General features: G+C 56.3%; 1 protein-coding gene across 1 annotated transcript in view; it reads left to right on the forward strand.

Annotated features, from left to right (window-relative positions):
• Positions 1-13,512, forward strand: part of TTBK1 (tau tubulin kinase 1) — a 41,903-nt gene extending 28,391 nt beyond the window's left edge. The window contains 2 exon segments of the mRNA XM_070584651.1: positions 7,850-9,423; positions 10,158-13,512. Of these exon segments, the coding sequence (XP_070440752.1) occupies positions 7,850-9,423; positions 10,158-10,545 (1,962 nt within the window). The 3' untranslated portion in view covers positions 10,546-13,512.
• The last annotated feature ends 5,302 nt before the right edge of the window (positions 13,513-18,814 follow it).

Consider the following 18,814-nt stretch of genomic DNA (forward strand, 5'->3'; position numbering starts at 1 on the left):
AGGCGCCCCCTGGGACTGATGGGGTGAGCCTCTGAACATTTTAAATCATCCTTCTCCCTAAGGGAGAGGCTCCCAACCTGAGGACCACATCCCTCAAGTATCCTAAACGGTTTCCCACACTACTCAGTGGACTTAACAGCTCAGGGAGACCTGAGCCTGAGTGGCCCCCCTCCCCCTAAGTAACGAGTGGAAAAGGAGTGGGGGAGGAGGGGCAACGAAGCCCAAAGGACTATGGGAACCTTCCTAGACCCCTCCTGCCACTTGGTTCCGCCGTCAGTCCCACCGCGCACCCTCCCTTCTACCTGCACGGCTGTGGGGGTGCGGGGGGTGGGCTTCACCTCGCCACACTAACCGGCCCTCACACACACACACTCCGTCCACTCTCCGGACAGCACACGAGCAGCCCCCGGCCGGGAGAGCACAGGATCGCGTCTCCGGGCACCTCGCGCAGGTTCATAACTGTAACGGGACCCCAACCACCACTTCCCACTCTGTCCTCGCCCCCGGGACCCGCCCGCCGTCCCTGCCCCTGCCCCTGCCCCTGCCCCGCGGCCTCGCACCACGAATGTACGTTCCGTCTTTTTAACTAGCTGCTGCGCCGCGCGACCAGGGTACCGCCGGCCTCCGAGCCCCGCCCCGCCCCCGCCGGGCTGCCTGCTGCTAGTGTTTCTCGGGTTAACGCTCCCGCCTCCGCACCCCTGTGTGTTTGCTTCCCTCTCCCCGGCTCGCGGCGGCTGGGTCCCTGGCCCCGGGGTGGGGGGTTTGGGGGGAACCGGAGGGAAGACTCGCGCCCCAGTGCTCCCAGGGCGGGGGTGCAGACAAGGGCTGGGAGGCGGAGCTGGCCCATTCTCCAGGCTCGAAGAGCCCGGGTCGCCGCAACCCTGACTCCTGTTACCTCACCGCCCACTGGGCTGCCGCCTCCCGCGCCCCAAATAATTGGCCTTGCAATTGGATGCCAAAGAGCCCAGAGTTGAGGGGGAGTCAAGCTTTGAGCCTAGGTCTCTCAGAGCCACCCAACACCCCTTTTTACCCACGCCCCGGCGTCCGTGTCTCCTGCCCCACCCCAATCCACCACTGAGGGCCCTGGGGGTCCCCAAATATGTCCTGACTTCCAGCTCTTCTCCCTCTCCACCCCCGAAAATAAAACTCAGGGACCAACATCTGCTTCCTTTGCACTTGCTCCGTCGACCCCTCCCCCCCACTTGGAGGGGCTTCCGTGGGGGAGGAGGCGGGGTTCGGGGACCTTATGGGTGACAGTATTGAGCGAGGAGAAGGCTGGCCCCTGCCCCACGAGGGGTGGGACTGGTGGGATGGGGGAAGCTCGCCCCGGGGCCCAGCTGAGCCCCTTCCCTCCAGGGACCCGAAGATCCCCCTCCCAGTGTCAGGAGACGCTTCCTAATCGCGGTGGGGAGGGGAGCGAGGGATGGCAGGGGGTTGGCGAGAGGACTCTCCCGGAGGTCCCGAATCCCAGCCAGTTTATTCCTGAGCCTCCCCCTCCCATCATAACCCACCACCCCCGCCCCATTTTGTACTGCAATAATACTGTATTATAAGCTTGCACTATTCCCCGATCCCGGCCAGCGTAAGCATGCACGAAAATCTCAAAACCACACACACACGAAGATGGGACGCTTCTTTTTTCTTACTCTCTCTCCGGGGTGCGTCCTCAGTGTACACAGCGGCGTCGGGGGTCCCCGGGCCCGGGTAGAAAAGCATGCACTGAGTCCCCGCCCCTAGACTGCGAGTACTGTACAAATCCAACACTTGAAACCGACACGCACACGTGTGGCACCGCCACGGGGGTGGGACACGGACATGCACCCACGCGCACACGGCCGCGCACGGGCGAGGGTGGAGGGCTCCCTGCCGTCACGCGTCGCTGTGCGAGGGATCTTGTGCCTTTTTAAGTCCCTGTATGTTAATGGAGACAATCCGGAGAGCTTGTGTACTACCAAATCCTGATTAAAGACGCCTTCCAGGAACTTGCGCCTCGCCTGCTTTCTTTCATCCTCCTCCTTCCTAGCCCATCATTCGAGGCGGACCCCAACTCTTGGGGTGCTCAGTTGGCCAGAGGGCAGCAACTAGTCTTTTGCTGGTTCAGGGATGGGGTAGGGGGCAAATTCCAGATTAGTGGCTCCAGCCTCGCACCTACCTGAGCTGGCAGTTAAGACCAGGGCAGTTGGGGACCGGTAGGGGACCCTAGAAGGTTTCAGCCTGGTTGAACTTGATCAGCCCTCACCTTGCTGGCTGTCTCCCTTCCTCTGGAGGAGGCGTTGGGGGGTGGACTTTAGTCTCTGGAGTCAACTCCAGATTGTCAACTTGCTGGAGAGGGGATGGGAAGTAGGGGGAGGGCCCACCAATGACGGGTTCTCTGTGGATCAGACTATTGAGACCAAGTGTGTGGTGGGGGTGGGAGGCCAGGACGCCAGAGAGCCCTGTGAGGGGGCCACAGGACCTGCCTCTGCCCCTCTGCTCTGCCGGGGTTCTGAGGTAGCCCTGGCCTCCAGGAGGTGGTCTGTTGAGAGGATCAGTGAGACTGGATTGTGCAGAGCCTGGGTGGTGTGGGGAACAGACTGTGGGGTGAGGGTGGGCGATGAGGAAGGGGAGGACTCCAGAGGCTTCCCAGACTGCAGGCAGAGAGGGGACGGGGAGGGGGCCTCCCTCCCTCTCCTTCTCTCTGTCCTCCACCCCACCCCTGCAGGCCTGCGGCCACACAAAAGAGGAAGACACTTTTCTCCTCAGGGCCTAAAGCAAGTGTGGGGGCAGAGGAAGGGCAAATGCCAGCTGTGTTTCTTTTTTTGTTTTGTTTTTTGTTTTTTGTTTTTTTTTTTTTGGAGGAAGATTAGCCCTCAGCTAACTACTGCCAGTCCTCCTCTTTTTGCTGAGGAAGCCTGGCTCTGAGCTAACATCCGTGCCCATCTTCCTCTAGTTTATACGTGGGACGCCTACCACAGCATGGCTGCCAAGCAGTGCCATGTCCGCACCCGGGATCCGAACCAGCGAACCCCGGGCCGCCGAGAAGCGGAACGTGCGAACTTAACCGCTGCGCCACCGGGCCGGCCCCCCAGCTGTGTTTCTTGACCCCTAGAGCCTTTAGAAGGCCCACATGCTGTCAGCTCCCTGCCCTTGGGCAGGCAGGGATGGGTTGGGGACACTGAGATCTGGGGGTCAAGTGTGTGAGGATCTACATAGATGGAGGATTGGCAGCCACCTTCCCAGGTCATCTTACCCCTTCCACCCAGGACTGCCAGGGGCCAGTGCACCTGGGGAGGGTGGCACTCCTGCGTGTGGGGTGGAGGAGCAGAGGGAGGGCTGTTGGCTTGGCAGATGTGGTTTGAGAGTGGAGACGCAGACGGACAGGTGAAGAATCTGGAAAGGCAGTGGTGGGTGGAGGAGGCTGCACTGCGAGCTCCTTCTCATCTCCAATTCTCAGGCTGGGCATTTATGGCGGGGGGGGGGGGGGAGGGGGGAGGGGAGATGGGAGGTGTGCACTGGACCGCTGCTGGGTCGGGGTGGGGGTGCTGCTGTGAGAGGCACGAAGCCCTCCCCATCCCCCTCGCCCAGCAGGGGAGGCATGGGGTGTCAGGGCTCACCCTGCTGCTTTTGTCACTCAGCAGCCCCCCTTCTTCAACCTTGGGACTGTGGGCTGATGTGCAGTGCATGGTGTCCGGGCTTGGCAGGGTCCAGGGAGGACGGTGCTCTGTGCACCCTGTGTGGGAATGCTGGCGTGCGGAGTAGCCTTTCCCTGTGTGGGTGTCAGAGAAGTCTAGGCTGAGGAGAGCCTAGTTTTGTTGGTGGCAGGGGAAGAACCGAGTCTGATCCATCCACCTCCCTTCACTTGTCCTTCTGATTGAAGGAAACATGGACTTGGGCTGGGCTCTGAAGCTGGCAAGGCCGCAGCCCTCTGCTCTGGGCTCAGTGAGTCAGGGCGAGGGCTGGGGCTTTCATTGCCTCGCAGTGTCTCAGCACCAATAGCCTGCCTCCCCTCCCCCTACGACTCCCCCTGACCACATCTCCCTTTTGCCAAACTCCATCAGAATCAGCAGGGAGCTTTAAAACAGACCGATTTCTGAGCCTCATTTCTGATCTACAGAATCTGGGGGTAGGACTCAGGGCTCTGTAATTTTAGAAAGTTCCCCCAGAGAATGGTGTCCGAGCCAGGCTGGAGAACCACAGTAAGCAAATTGGAATCATAAAAGGTGTCTGCCCTGGGAAGGGAGCAGGAAGGTGTGAGCTTCCCCAGACCCCGACTTCCTCTTGCCAACACCCAGCACTCTTGCTTCCCTCTGAGCTGGAATGGGGGATGTCACTGCAGTCCCCCTCCCATGATGTCCTCAGGCCTCTACAGCCAAGTACACAGAGGCTGTCTAGTGACCGCTGGCTGAATGAATGAGCCCAGGACTGCATGGGTGAATGGTGGAATACCCTTTGGGCTCAGGCATCCAGGAGAGGCCAGGAGAAGGTGAGGGAGGTCTTTCTTCTCTCTGAGGAGGGAGGAACTCAAGCCCAGGCCTGGCCCTCCCCAACATGGAGCCAGATAGGGAGAAGTGGAGGGCCTTTGAAACACAGAGGCCGGCACGCCCAGGCTGAGGTGGCCTTGGCAGTGATCCTCAGGGCAAAGCTGTCCCCACTCTGAAGTTCACAGCGCTTCCTGCTAAAGGGCAGAGGGTCCCAGATTTCCCCACATCGGAGGGTGTGAGGCCAGTGAGGCAATGGAAAGTTCTGGGCTCTGGGCCACCCTGGTTGATGTGCTTTGTGACTTGCATGTTGATGCCTCTCTCCAGGCCTCGGTTTCCCAGTCTGATATTATCACTGATGCCTGATTTTCAGTTCTCACTCCTCCTCCCTCCCATGTAATAGAAGGGCAGGGCTTTGAGATGGAAGGAGAGAATGCTCCAGCTACAATCATGTAACACGGGCACTGTGAGTGGAGGGGCCATCCTATGAATGGCGCTTTTCCAGAGAGATCCAGGGCCGGGCCAGAGGAAAACGTGGTTCTGCCAGGGATGCGCCAAGTGTCAGAGATGGGACAGGGAAAATTGGCAGAGGTTCTGCTGAGAAAGGATAGCCTGGTGGGGTTGAAGGATATCCTTGCCCAGAGGATGTGTCTGGTGCTGGGTGGTGAGTTCTGAGGTGGACAGAGGGAGACATGATCAGAGCTCTGTGTCTGTCTGCCTGTCCCTGGCTGTCAGTCCCAGCACCTACCCCATGGTCCCCACTTACCTAGGAGCTCACAGCACCCCCCCCCCCGACCTCTGCCCAGTCATCTTTTCCAGCCTTAACATTGGTAACTAAACATGGCAAAGGGGCCCAGCACAAGGCCAGGCACAGAACCAGCACTTAATGTTTGCTAAATCAATGAATGAATAAATGAAGAATTAGAATGGCGTAGAAAAAGAAAACAGTTGCTGGGGTCTGTGAGCCTGGATGTGAAGGGGACATGGCTTTAAGGAAGTTCCCTGCCTGGCTCACACAGCGTGTGCTGAGGTCCTGTCTGCGCTTGCATGCTGCCCTGTCTTGCATTGCTCCCCCAACCCCTATCAAGTCCTCACCAATGGTGTGATTCGGAGGAAGATTATGGCAGCTGGGGAGAGAAGTCACAGCCTCGTGCAGATCCTTGGCGTTGGGGATTCCTGCCTTCCCCTTCTACCAGCCTTTGGGCCAACTGTTTGCACAGAGGCCTCAACTGGCCAAGCCCCTCTTGCCCCTCCCCTCCTCCCCTACAGGTGTGGCAACTGGGGCATTTCTGGAGTTGAGGAGGGAGGCAATGATCTCCAAACCAGAGCGTACAGGGCAAGGGGTAGCAGGTGGGGGTGGGAGGGAGTTAACATTTATCAAGCAGCTTCTATAGGGCAGACCCATTGCTTAGATGTCCTCATTTATGATCACAACACTGTGGCTTATGCATTATCCCCACTTCATTTCCTAATATAGAGATTGCATACTCCATGAAAATAAGGATCATGTCTATCTCGTTCAACACTGATCCACAGACTTGCAGCCTCTAACATGGTGGCCAGGACAATAGACATTCAAGGACTTCTTGAATGAATGAATGAAAACCCCTCGAGGGGCTCAATGTATATTGGGAGAGAGAACTCTGTAAACACATGCATGGGGAATAGAGGGTGGAAGGTTCTCTAATGGAAGGACGTGGGAGAACAAGTAGAAAGGAGAGTGATGAAGTCTGCTGGCAGGTGGACAAGATGGCTTTTTTGGAAGAAGAGTTGTTTGAACCACGTCCTGGAGGAAGAATGGGAATTTGTCAAGTGAACAGAAGGGGTGAGAGGGGCCCCCAGGGCAGAGGACACTGCCTAGGGGAAGACCCAGAAATGTGCGATGTCCAATGTATTCAGGGGCCTGCTGGTGGCATCAGAATGGCTGGAGCACCCAACGGGGGATCAGAGGGTGCTGCTAGAAATGAGAGTGGAGCAGAAGGTAGGAGCCGGATCATGGCGGGGGGCGGGGAGGGGAAGGACGGGACAGGGTTGCTCATGTGCCAAGCCACGGACTGGACTCTCTCCTAAGGACTGTGGGGGCCACTGTAGGTTTCTACAGGTTTGAAGCAGAGAGAGGGGGGATCAGATTTAAATTTCAAGACTACTCGGGCAGCTGTAGGAAGGATGGATGGGCAGTGTGGGATGGAGGAAACAGGCTGGTGGCTAAGGAACCACCAAGCAAGACAAGGCTGTGCCCATCGGGCTGGGGCAGATGTTTAAGAGGAACACTTGGTGGGACCCCCTGCGTCTGGATGGCACCTGAAGGTGCTGGAGGTGTCAGGATATCTCCGGGCTTCTGGTCTGGATGGGCTGTGTTTAGGAAGACAGAGGCCCAGTGTGTTCAAAAAGACTAACAAAGTGCTGGACACCATGGGCGCCATCCCACCTGGAACAAAGCCGTGCCAGCCCTGATGGGGCCCGGTGCATTGTGGGTGCTTGGGAGGGATGTGTGTGGATTGACGAGGGTGGAGCTGGAGAAGATGCGGCAGCTGAGGTCCTGATAAGGTGGTCAGGCTTTTCTAGTCTGGAAGGAAGGAGGCTAAGGGGAGATGTGGCAGGAGTCTAGAAAACCAAGAACAGGCCATTACATGCCAAGGACTCTGCACAAAGCTTCCAAGGGGAAAACTTAATCAAGCGAAAAGAAGCTGCCCTTCATAGGCTGACTGTGAATTGCTGGAGGAAGTGTGGACTCAAAACAGACCTGCAGAGGGCTGGGAAATTCTGGGCTGACAGGTCAGAAAGGGGCAGGAGGGAAGGGGCCCAGCCCGCACTTCAGGGAATGGAGCACAGCCCAGACTTGGCCCTTGTCCCACACAGGTTCTGGTGGCCCTGGGCGGCCAGCTCCCTGGCTGCAGAGAAACTGTGCCCTGTGAGGAGGCTGGCCGACACTTGCTGCTCCTCTCTGGACCTGGTTTCCTCATCTGTAAAAGGGAGGGTTGATCTCCATGATGGCTATGACGCCTTATAGTTGCCATTTTCTTCTTTTGATTGAAGTAGAGTTGGCTCTGGGTTTTGGGATGCACCTGGTGAGGAGGGGCGTTGGGGAATAGGAGATTGGGCGACAGAAAAGCCACCAGGATCAGGGCCTTGGACCTTGGGAGACCTGGAGCATGGACACACTCATTCGCCAGAGCTTTACTGAGCACTTACTAGGTGCCAGGGACCATTCCAGGCCCTGACGATAGAGCGATAGACAAAACAGAGCCAGTCCTCACGCTCATGGAGCCCACACTCTGGTGGACACATTGGGGCATGTAGGCCTCCTGGCCTGTGGGTGCAGTCCAGGTCTTCTCAGGCCCAGGGGGGCCTCAGTGGTGACCTCAGTGGGTCCCTGTGTGTGCCCCTTGCAGGTGTTCTCTGTGGCGCCCCCGTTTGAGGTGAACGGTCTCCCACGAGCTGTGCCTCTGAGCCTGCCCTACCAGGACTTCAAGAAAGACCTCTCTGATTACCGCGAACGGGCTCGGCTGCTCAACAGGGTCCGGAGGGTGGGCTTCTCGCACGTGCTGCTCACCGCGCCCCAGGTCCCACTGACTCCTGTTCAGCCTCAAGCTAATGGGAAGGAGGAAGAGGAGGAGGAGGAAGAGGAGGAGGAAGAGGAGGAGGAGGAGGAAGAGGAAGAGGAAGAAGAGGAGGAGGAGGAAGAAGAGGAGGAGGAAGAGGAGGAGGAGGAGGAAGAGGAGGAGGAGGAGGAGGAGGTAGTGGCCCTGGGGGAGGTGCTGGGGCCACACAGTGGCTCCAGCAGTGATGGGAGCGAGAGGAGCACTGATCGGAGCCAAGAGGGTGCCCCGTCCACACTGCTAGCCGACGATCAGAAGGAGTCCAGGGGCCGGGCCTCCATGGCCGACGGGGACCTTGAGCCTGAGGAGGGCTCCAAAACGCTGGTGCTCGTCTCCCCTGGCGACATGAAGAAGTCGCCTGTCACTGCCGACCTGGCCCCCGACCCCGACCTGGGCACTCTGGCTGCCTTCACTCCTCAGCATGAGCGGCCCCAGCCCACTGGTAGCCAGCTGGACGTGTCTGAGCCTGGCACCCTGTCCTCCGTCCTCAAATCTGAGCCCAAGCCCCCTGGGCCTGGAATAGGGCCGGGGGCCGGGGCAGTGACCACAGGGGCAGGGGGAGTGGCAGTCACCTCCTCACCCTTCACCAAAGTTGAGAGGACCTTTGTGCACATTGCAGAGAAAACCCACCTCAACGTCATGTCTTCCGGTGGACAGGCCTCTCGGCCTGAGGAGCTCAGTGCTGGGGGTGAGCTGGGCCTAGAGGTACCGTCTGATGGGGGGGCTGTGGAGGAGGGGGTTTTTGTGCCCCTGGAGAATGACATCGCTCAGTCAGGGCTGGAGAGTGGTGCCCTGTCTGGACCCCCCAGGGACACCTCCATGGAGGTGGCCACAGACTCACTGCCCAATGGCCCAACCCTTGCTGAAGGGCCAGCCCCAGCATCCCCGCTGGAACCAGGCCCGGAGAAACTGGCCACCGTCTCCCCAAGCCGCCTTGCCATGCCAGGCCCTCGCCCCCGGAGCCGTATCCCTGTCCTGTTGTCTGAGGAGGACACGGGCTCAGAGCCCTCTGGCTCACTGTCGGCCAAAGAGCGGTGGGGCAAGAGGGCCCGACCACAGCAGGACCTGGCACGGCTGGTGATGGAGAAGAGGCAGGGCCGCCTGCTGCTGCGGCTGGCCTCTGGGGCCTCGTCCTCCTCCAGTGAGGAGCAGCGCCGCGCCTCGGAGACGCTCTCGGGCACGGGCTCCGAGGAGGACACACCCGCTTCCGAGCCCACAGCACCCAGGAAGGTCGGGCAGGCTGCTGCCACCCGCAGCCGGATTCCCCGCCCCATCAGCATCCGCATGCCCACGCCTGCTACAGCCCAGCAGCCCCCCAGCAGACCCCACGGCGCAGCCCCAGCATCTGACTCAGCCATCACCAGCAGGTGAGAAGCCACTGCCAGCCCCAGGGTGGGCAGTGGGCGACCACAGAAGGCCTCCACCAGCAGAGGCTTCCCCAGAGTGAAGGTCAGGGGCTACTGAAGACTCAGGGAGGACCTGCAGGGACACCTCCTGTCCACCCACTCCCCAACTAAGTCTTTCTTCTGACTCAGGTCCCAGCCCTGGCACTGGGTTCGAGGGAGTGGCTACAGTGAGCATGTCTGGAGGAATGCCAGCGAGGCCAGGCTTGGGGAAGGTTGCTGGGGGCCGGTGGGGTCCACACACAGCCTCTGGTGTGCCATGGGGCATTTGAAGCCAAAGGATAAAGCCCAGAATAGTTGGGAGGAAACAGTATTCATATTAGTATAACCAATATATAATATATATAATATACCCATAATACAAAATACATGGGTATAATATAAAATATATGGGTATACTGTTGAGTAAAATGTAAAATCCATGAGAAATTTAAGGATGAAACAGAGACGGCAGAGAAAGCCTGCAGCAAGCTCTTCCAGTAACAGCTTGGGAGCGTGTGGCCCCTAGAAGTCCCTCCCTGGAGGAGGGAGCACGAGGCCTCAGTTTACCCATCTGAGCCCTGTCTCCTCAGTCTCATCCAGCTCTGAGGATGCAGGACTCTAGGGCTCAGTGCCCAGGGAGATTCTGAAAATGTCTTTTCTTTTTGTTTCTTTGCCTCTGCTTTTCTCTTGCCTTCTGCCCTCCACTCTTCCCGCAGGCTCCAGCTGCAGAAGCCCCCAGGGTCGTCCGTCGCTACTGACCTCCGCCCCAAACAGCCCCCCGGCCGCGGCGTGGGTCCAGGGCGTGCCCCAGCTGGCCTCAGGCCCTCCGCCCCGCGCAGTCCGGGCCTCCCCGCCTCCGCCCCGCGCCATCCCAGCGCGTCGCCCCGGAGCCAGTCCCTGTCCCGCAGGGAGAGCTCCTCCCCCTCGCACCAGGCCCGGCCCGGGGGCCCCCCACCTCGGGGCGCCCCGCAGGCCCGGGCCCAGCCTGACGGCACCCCCTCCCCGGGGGGCCCCAAGAAAGGACCCAGAGGGAAACTCCAGACTCAGCGCTCAGCAACCAAAGGCCGGGCGGGGGCCGCGGAGGGCAGGGCCGGGGCCAGATAATGACGCGCGCAGCGCTCGGCGGCCCCCCACCCTCACCCTGGCCCCCTACTCGCAGCCGGCCACACTGGAACAGCTCCCAGCACAGCCTTACGCGCCCGACGCGCGCCACCCGCGGCCCCAGCTTCCCGCCTGCACCCGCGAGGACGCGCGCCAGCACACGCCCCCGGCCGCTGGGGGATGCCCCGGCGGGGGAACGCCCATCCCCCATCTTCCCCCAGCTCCCTCCCTCATCTCCTCTCCTCCCCCTGCCGCCCCTCAGGTGGGACAGACGCGCCCTCTGCCCCGGGAAGGCTCAGCCACTTTTCCCCGAGGACTCTACTAATGGGGTCGCCCTGCTCCCCCACCAGGCCTCTGCTGCTCCCCATGCTCCCCCAGGGACCTCTGCTTACACCTCCTGCGGCGCCCTTCCCTCTTCCCGGCCCTCATCCAGCCAAAGCCCCCCCTTTTCAGAGAGGCAGCCTCAAATTCCAGAAGTGAAGGCTCCAACCTCCCCCTAGGGGCCAACCCCACAGTCTCCTGGGAGCTGCGTGGTCTAAAAGGCCTCTTCTCAGCTGCCAGACTGGGCTTGGGGAAGTGGGACCTAGGGGCCATTGGTCTACTCAGGTGTGAGGGGGCAGGTCTGACCTGCCCCAAAGTCAGCTTCTTCCTGGACACCCCTTGTGGGAAGCAGGGGGCAGGTGATGGTGGGGTGGGCCTGGGGGGTGCTTCTCTGCACCTCTAAGGTGCAAAGACTCCCTCCCCCTAAATTTGGGTGGGGCCTCAGGGGGAACCATAGAGTGTGTGGGCTTCCAGCCTGGGCAGATGTTTCCCAGTGGGAAGTAGGAGGGGAGTTTTAAAAAAGGTTTCGCCCACTCTCTTGGCCCCCTGATCTAGTGCTCAGGACCCCTCACCATCAGGAATTCCTTCTTGCCATCTAACCTCAATCCTGCCCACTGCAGTTTCAGCCAACTTCCCTTTCTCCTGAGTTCAGTGGAGGTGGAGAATGGCTGGTTATCATCTTCTGTGCTGCCCCTTTGGAGATTCAGGGACTCAGAGCTGGCTGGGTCACCCTCCCTTTCCTCCTGGCTGTCGGGAGTGGGCTGGATCAGACCATTATCTCCCTCAGTGGGCAGAGAGAGCAGAAACAGGCAGGCAGACAGACAGCTGGCCCCTGATCTCAAGGCGGAAAGGCTCTTCTAACTTCCAGATTGTATGCTTGTGTGATGGGTCCAGCCCAAGTCCCCTCCCCTCCCAGCTCACCCTTCAGCCTGTCCCCTCTTATCCCAACCCCAGTCCATGCAGCTGAGCTGTCCCTGCAGAGGGTGAGGGCTGTGCTGCTCCATGAATGGATGTGGGGCCTCTTCCTGGGTCTTGCTCCTGCATAGCTCATCCCACCTCATCATGAGCCTCAACTGCCTTCGTCTGGGTTAAGCAGTACCCTGGCTGCAGAAGTGACAGCCAACCCTATCCAGGACAGGTCCTATCCAGCCAACCCTGCCTATCCAGGACAGGTCCCCTGCAGGCCTCTCCATCCTCAGCACCCACAGCCTCTGTCCCTTGGCCTGGCCCCTCTGTTCTTCCTTGGGTCACAGAGAGCAAAGCAAGATGACCATGGGAAGAGGAAGAAAGGCCCCAGCATGCCCCAGTGGTCTGGCAGCATCCAAACACCATCGCTTAGAAGGATGCCCACAAGGAAGTTGGCCAGGGGAGCAGCCTGGTGGTGCCAGCTGAAGCCTCTCATGGAGAGTCAGCAGGCTGGGGAAGCTGCTTCCGTGCCAAGGTGGTGGCTTCTCTGCAGAACAGCCCAGGGGAGGACTCCAGGGTGGACAGCCTTCAAGGTCTATCCCACGCTGACACAGAAGCTCCCAGAACACTCAGGAAACCTCTCTGGACAGAGCCCTCTTTGTCAACCCGAGACCCTCCCAAGGCCTCTACTGCCCTCTGGGTCCAGCAGAGGGGGTGGAGGAGGGGCCACTCTCTCCCACCTAGAGCTTCTCCGAATGACAATCAGCTTGTGCCAGATGGGGACCAGGGCATGACCCCTGGTGCCCAGATCCTGGGCCTGCTCCTTGCCGCCAACCGAACTGTGAATGTAGGGCCCCCAGCCTCACCCCTGCCGCAGGACCAACAACACCCTGGTTTGGTGTTGGGAGGAAAAAGGGGGCGGCCTGAGAGAGCCGCAGGCCCATCCCACCCCGCAGCTTCACCCAGCACTGGAGCTGGGCAGAGACGCAAAACCCTGTCTGCCCTTGGGATTCCAGGCCTCCCTAGGGCTCCCAACTGACCTCAGGCCTCTGCGTTATTGAATGTCATCGAGGTTGGGGGGGAGAGGGAGAAGGGGCAAGTGTGGGAGGGGGCTAGGGGACGGACTCTGCTCCTCCTCCGAGGAAAGATCCAGGGCAGAGGAATCCACACCTCTCAGTGCCCCCCCCCTCCAGCTGCAGCCTCTTCTCCCTTGAGCGCCCATCCCTTTCACCAAGCCCTCCAGGTCTGAGCCCCTTCTCTATAAAACAGCATCACACCACCACCATCACCATCATACCCCTCCAGCACTTCCCCATCAAGACAGCCTGTGTCACTGGCTCAGATGCGGGTCTGCTCACCCCAGAACACACCTGCCCTCCCCAGCCGCACTGTGCACGAAGAGGATGCAGGAGAGGGGCCGTGCCCCAGGCACGTGAGCTCCCCCGTTCCCAGCTCCTCACAGGGGCCTGGCTTGCTCAGTCTTCTCAGCTCCGGGGACCAGCCCTGGTGGGCATGGAGTAGGGGGCAGGGAGTTGCTCTTCCCCTCCCCTGGGAAGCCACTGAAGAATGTTTACATGCCAAACAGAATGTAACACCTTCCCCCATCCCTTCCTAGTCACTGCATGGCCTCTGCCCACCTGTACCTGTCCACCCCCACCCCAACACCTGGAAGCCGCTGTCATGATTAGATTGGGTCTCAGAAGGGAAGTAGCCATCACACCATTAAAAAGCCTGTGGACCTTTCTTTCTGTTGGCCTGGACTCTTCTTCCTTTGCAGGAAAGGGCAAAACCTAGGCCCGGGGGCTGGGGGCGGGCAGGAGAGAAGAGTGCAGGCTGGTGGGCAAGTGAGGAGGGACTGTCATGGAGGCAGATTGTCTCTACAGGCAGGAAACAGAAGCTCAGGACAGGTACAGGTAACTTGTTCAGGGTGATGTCGGTGGAAGGGGCTGCCTGCCGTCTCTGAGAGCAAAGCTCGTGTGCTCTCACCTCCCCCCGGCTGCCTCTCCCTGGGGCCAGAGACTCCAAGTCTAGCTTTGTGCAGAGAGGGAGATGGAAGAATTTTCATTGCCTCGAGGTTAACTGACAAAAGTGAGAGTGTTTAGAAAACCATAAAGTACAGCAACTCACAGGCGAGGAAGAACGATGGTCATTATTCTAGCAAAATCTATGAAAATCATAAATGAGCATCGCCTGTGACCCAGCGTCTCCAGTTCTTGAAATGTATCCTATGGATATTTGTGTAAACTTGCAAAATTATATGTGTTCAAAGTTATTTATTGCAGCATTCTTTGCACAGCCTCATCTACAATTCTGAAACCCCAAAAATTCTGAAAACGGAGTTTTTCCATTAGATTGGCACAAACTCATTTGGTATCAAAATCTGACAAGATCATTTATAGTCTTTATTAATTCCACTTACCATACATGTTTGCAGTGGAAATTTTTTTTTTTTTTTGAGGAAGATTAGCCCTGAGCTAACTGCTGCCAATCCTCCTGTTTTTGCTGAGGAAGACTGGCCCTGAGCTCACATCCGTGCCCATCTTCCTCTACTTTATATGTGGGATGCCTACCACAGCATGGCTTGCCAAACAGTGCCATGTGCGCACCCGGGATCCGAACCGGTGAACTCCGGGCCACCAAGAATCGGAACGTGCACACTTAACCGTTGCACCACCAGGCCAGCCCCTGCAGTGGAAATGTTAATGTGTTTGATTATGGGGTGCTGCCTTAGATCCTATTAGGGTGTTTCATAATATCTGGAACATACACTGAATTGCCTTTAGATGTACATGCACACATGTGTAAAATCTGAATCCTAAAAGAAGTCTGATCCCAGTGGTTTGGCTAAGAGACTGGACCTGGAAAAGCAAAGGTTCAGAAGCAATCTCAATGTCCATTAGTTGGGGTTGATTAGCAGAGCATGTGATGTGATGGGGATCCCCCCATAGAGAACTGTGAGGCTCTGCGGTGAAGAAGGTGGCCCTTCATATACACTTGTGGATGGGTCTCCAAGACTAAGACTAAGTACAAGAGCCGTGTGTGGCATGCGGGCCTGTTTAGATGCGTTCGAGGTCTCTGGTGGCTCTGGGGAGGAGAGCCGGGGGACGGGAGACCTTGCTGTAGTGAACTTGCCTGTCTTTTGCATTTTGGACTCTGGGTTCACTAGGTGGGAATCTTTCACCTAGGCAATATAAACAATTTCTGTCCCCGGGCAGGCTCCTGGCCCTGCCTGGAATCAGAGGGAAAAGGGTCGAGGTTCCAAAGTCCTGCTCTCCTTCCGAGAAGACCCGTGGGACGCAGCTCTGACATCCTGGAACCTGTGTTCTCCTGTTCCCCACCATGGCCTCCCTGGGACCCGCTTTCCTCTGACGAGGATGCCAGGGGGCTCTAGCGCCTGATTCACCAGGCTTCAGTGGGGCCCCCACATGCTTTCACCCTCCTCCTTGTTTGAAAATGTCAAAGGCAAGTCATATTTGTAACAAAAAGGCAAATGCTAAAAGCATTTGTAAAAGTAAAAGATGAAAGCCGCCCATGCACAAATCTGACCATCTAGAGGTGACCCCTGGGAACGGCTTGGTGTGTACCATTTCTGGCCTTCTTCTTCTTCTTCTTCTTTTTTTTCCTGCCTTTTCTCCCCAAATCCCGCCAGTACATAGTTGTATATTTTAGTTGTGGGTTCTTCTAGTTGTGGCATGTGGGACGCCACTTCAGCATGGCCTGATGAGCGGTGCCATGTTGGCGCCCAGGATCCGAACCGGCGAAACCCTGGGCCGCCGAGGCGGAGCTGAGAACTTAAGCGCTCAGCCATGGGGCCGGCCCCGGCCTTCTTCTTTATGTTTATAATAATAGCACTCTCTCTCTATATATATATATTTCTTATAAACAGAGGAGCTTATCATTATCTACTATTCTGAAACGTGATTTTTATGCCCAACAAATGTGTCTTAAAACACAGACCTTCCTCGTTTTTATTATATTCATAGAGTTGTGCAACCATCACCATGATCAATTTTAGTACCTTCTCATCACCCCAAAAAGAAACTCCATACCCATGAGCAGTCGCTCCCACTTACCCACCCCCTCCCGCCCCAGGCAATCACTAATCTACTTTCTGTTTCTAGACAGATTTGCCTATTTTGGACATTTCCTGTGATTGGAATCATATGATCTGTGGCTCTTTGTGACTGCCTTCTTTCACTTAGCATGTTTTCCAGGTTCATCCATTTTGTAATATTTATCAGTATTTCATTCCTTTTTATGGCTGAATAGTAATCCACTATGTGCAAAGGCCAGATTTTGTTTATCTATTCATCAGTTGATGGACTTTGGGTTGTTGCTGCTTTTTGGCTATTATGAATAATGCTGTTATGAACATCTTTACAAGTGTTTGTGTGGACATATGCTTTGATTTCTCTTGGGTATATACCTAGAAGTGGAATTGCTGGGTCATGTGGTAACTCTATGTTTAACATTTTGAGGAATTACCAAACTTTTCCACAGTGGCTACACCGTTTTACATTCCCACCAGTAATGTATGAGCATCCTCACGTTCTTTTTTTTTTTTTTAAGATTTTTTATTTTTCCTTTTTCTCCCCAAAGTCCCCCGGTACAAAGCTGTATATTCTTAGCTGTGGGTCCTTCTAGTTGTGGCATGTGGGATGCCACCTCAGCATGGCTTGATGAGCGGTGTCATGTCTGTGCCGAGGATCCAAACCGGCGACACTCTGGGCCACTGAAGCAGAGTGCGCGAACTTAACCACTTGGCCATGAGGCTGGCCCCTCACGTTCTTTTTAATGGCGACTTAGTCCATGGCATGAGTGTTCCATAATCTATTTAACCACCTCCACACTGATACCCACCATTACCAGCACCATCATCACTCAAATCACAGATAGCCTCCTCCCAAACTAGGCTCTGATGACATAATGATTAACAAGAGAGACAAGATTCCTGCTCTCAGGGAACTTAGACATCTTCGTCATGACTACCACCACCACCATTATGACTATTATCATCATCACCATTATCACCACTACCACTGTGACCACTCCCACTACCACCATCACCACCCTTATCACTGTCATCACCGCCACCATCATCACCATCTCTATCACCATCCTCACCATTACTACCACCATCAGTATCATCTACCACATAATCCTCATCACTACCACTGCTGTCATAACCACATCACTATTACCTCAATCCCTAGCCCCATACCCCTCATCCCTCCAATTACCCCAATTCCCATCACTTTTACCATCAGTATTCCCACCTCCATCATTATTACACTATCGCAACACCATACTTACCACTGCAGTTGATTCTGTCATTACCAGCATCATCAATGTAGGAAATGATTTCATGGGTTGTAGCAATGGCTAATGGTCAGTGAAGCCCCAACTAAGATGGGGTGGTCACTCAATGCAGAGAGGGGCAAAAGAGTAAGAAGTCCTAGGGGCTGGCCCCGTGGCCGAGTGGTTAAGTTCGCGCGCTCTGCTGCAGGCGGCCCAGTGTTTCGTTGGTTCGAATCCTGGGCGAGGACATGGCACTGCTCATCAGACCACGCTGAGGCAGCGTCCCACATGCCACAACTAGAAGGACCCACAACAAAGAATATACAACTATGTACCGGGGGGCTTTGGGGAGAAAAAGGGAAAAAATAAAATCTTAAAAAAAAAAAAAAAAAAGAGTAAGAAGTCCTAAAGTGTGAGAAGTCCTAAATTGTGAAAAGTCCCCATTGCAAGGGAGTTATTTATCCTAGGAACTTATTCTTCCCCAAATCCTCCAATATGTCTAGCAATAATTTCAACTAAGGAGTTGTTAGTTCTCCAGTGCACAAGACTCCTTCCCGTCTAGTCTTGTATAAACGAAGGTCTCTTCCATCTTGGCCTCTGAGCTCAGGTTTGGATTCCCAGGTTGGAAGGGGATGGGGATGGTTAAAAATTCAATCAAAACCAGCTCTTAACTGGGATTCAGAGCTGATCTGCCCTCTGGTTAGACTCTTGGCATTTCATACCTTCCCTGTCCAGCTCCATCATCTGCCTCCAAACATCATGGTCATTATTGCCACCACTCCTTGATGACATCAAAGAGGAGAGCCGCCATATGGGGTGGAGCCAGGGAATAAGATGAAGCTAGGGGTACAGTCAAGGCCAAATTACTCTCTGTAGCAAGAGGCTGCTGATTTAGATCTGAGTTTCCTAGGAGCCAATGCAAAGAGGGAGAGGTGACCACTATATGACTGTCAGCTATTTCTCATGTTAAGGCAGGAGAAAAATTCGCATTATGAAAACAAAGGTACTACAAGCCGATGCCAGGGGTTGGCCTCATTGGGTGTTCTTTCTGGCTGTAGAAAAACCTCAGAGTCTTTCCCCGTGGAGCTGCTGGATGGACCATGGAGATGAGATGGCTGCAAAGGGTTATGGTATTTTATATTTTTATGTACTAATATGATTACATAGTACTAAATGAGGGAGGAACCAACAGCGTGGGGGTGACACGTGGGTGAGGGCAAGGGGGACAGGAGTTGTCTCACCCTTAAGCTGATCTCCAGGGCAGCTTGGGCATCCACCAGGTGAATAAGAGGGAGCTTAGTGCTGCCCCAGGGACTGCACGGACATATGAGGTGTCAACAGGCTGGTGTGTTTAGGGAACTGAGGGAAGGGGGCATGGTGAGATGGGGCTGGGGTCAGGCTGTGGGAGAGGAGCCAAGCTAGGGAGCTGGACTTCCACTCTCTAGCGGTGGGCACTGGTAAAGGGTTTTCGACAGAGACATTACCCTGTCAGATTTGAGTTTTAAAATGCTCACTGTGGTGGTGTGTGGAGAGTGGGTGACAGCGGAGAGAAGGAAGGCAGGCAGGTTTTGTGTGACTTGTTCTTACCGTCCTGTTAGACTGTACGCTCACTGCGGGCAGGGACTTGGTACCCTACAGAATGCTTAGGTTGCACTAGAGATTCAACGAATATCTCTTATATTATCACCTCCTGTCACCACCAGCAAATCACTGCCCTCACTCTCACGCCTATTAGCACCGCCATTAA

Source organism: Equus przewalskii, chromosome 19 (genome assembly GCF_037783145.1).
Source record: "Equus przewalskii isolate Varuska chromosome 19, EquPr2, whole genome shotgun sequence".
Classification (NCBI taxonomy): domain Eukaryota; kingdom Metazoa; phylum Chordata; class Mammalia; order Perissodactyla; family Equidae; genus Equus; species Equus przewalskii.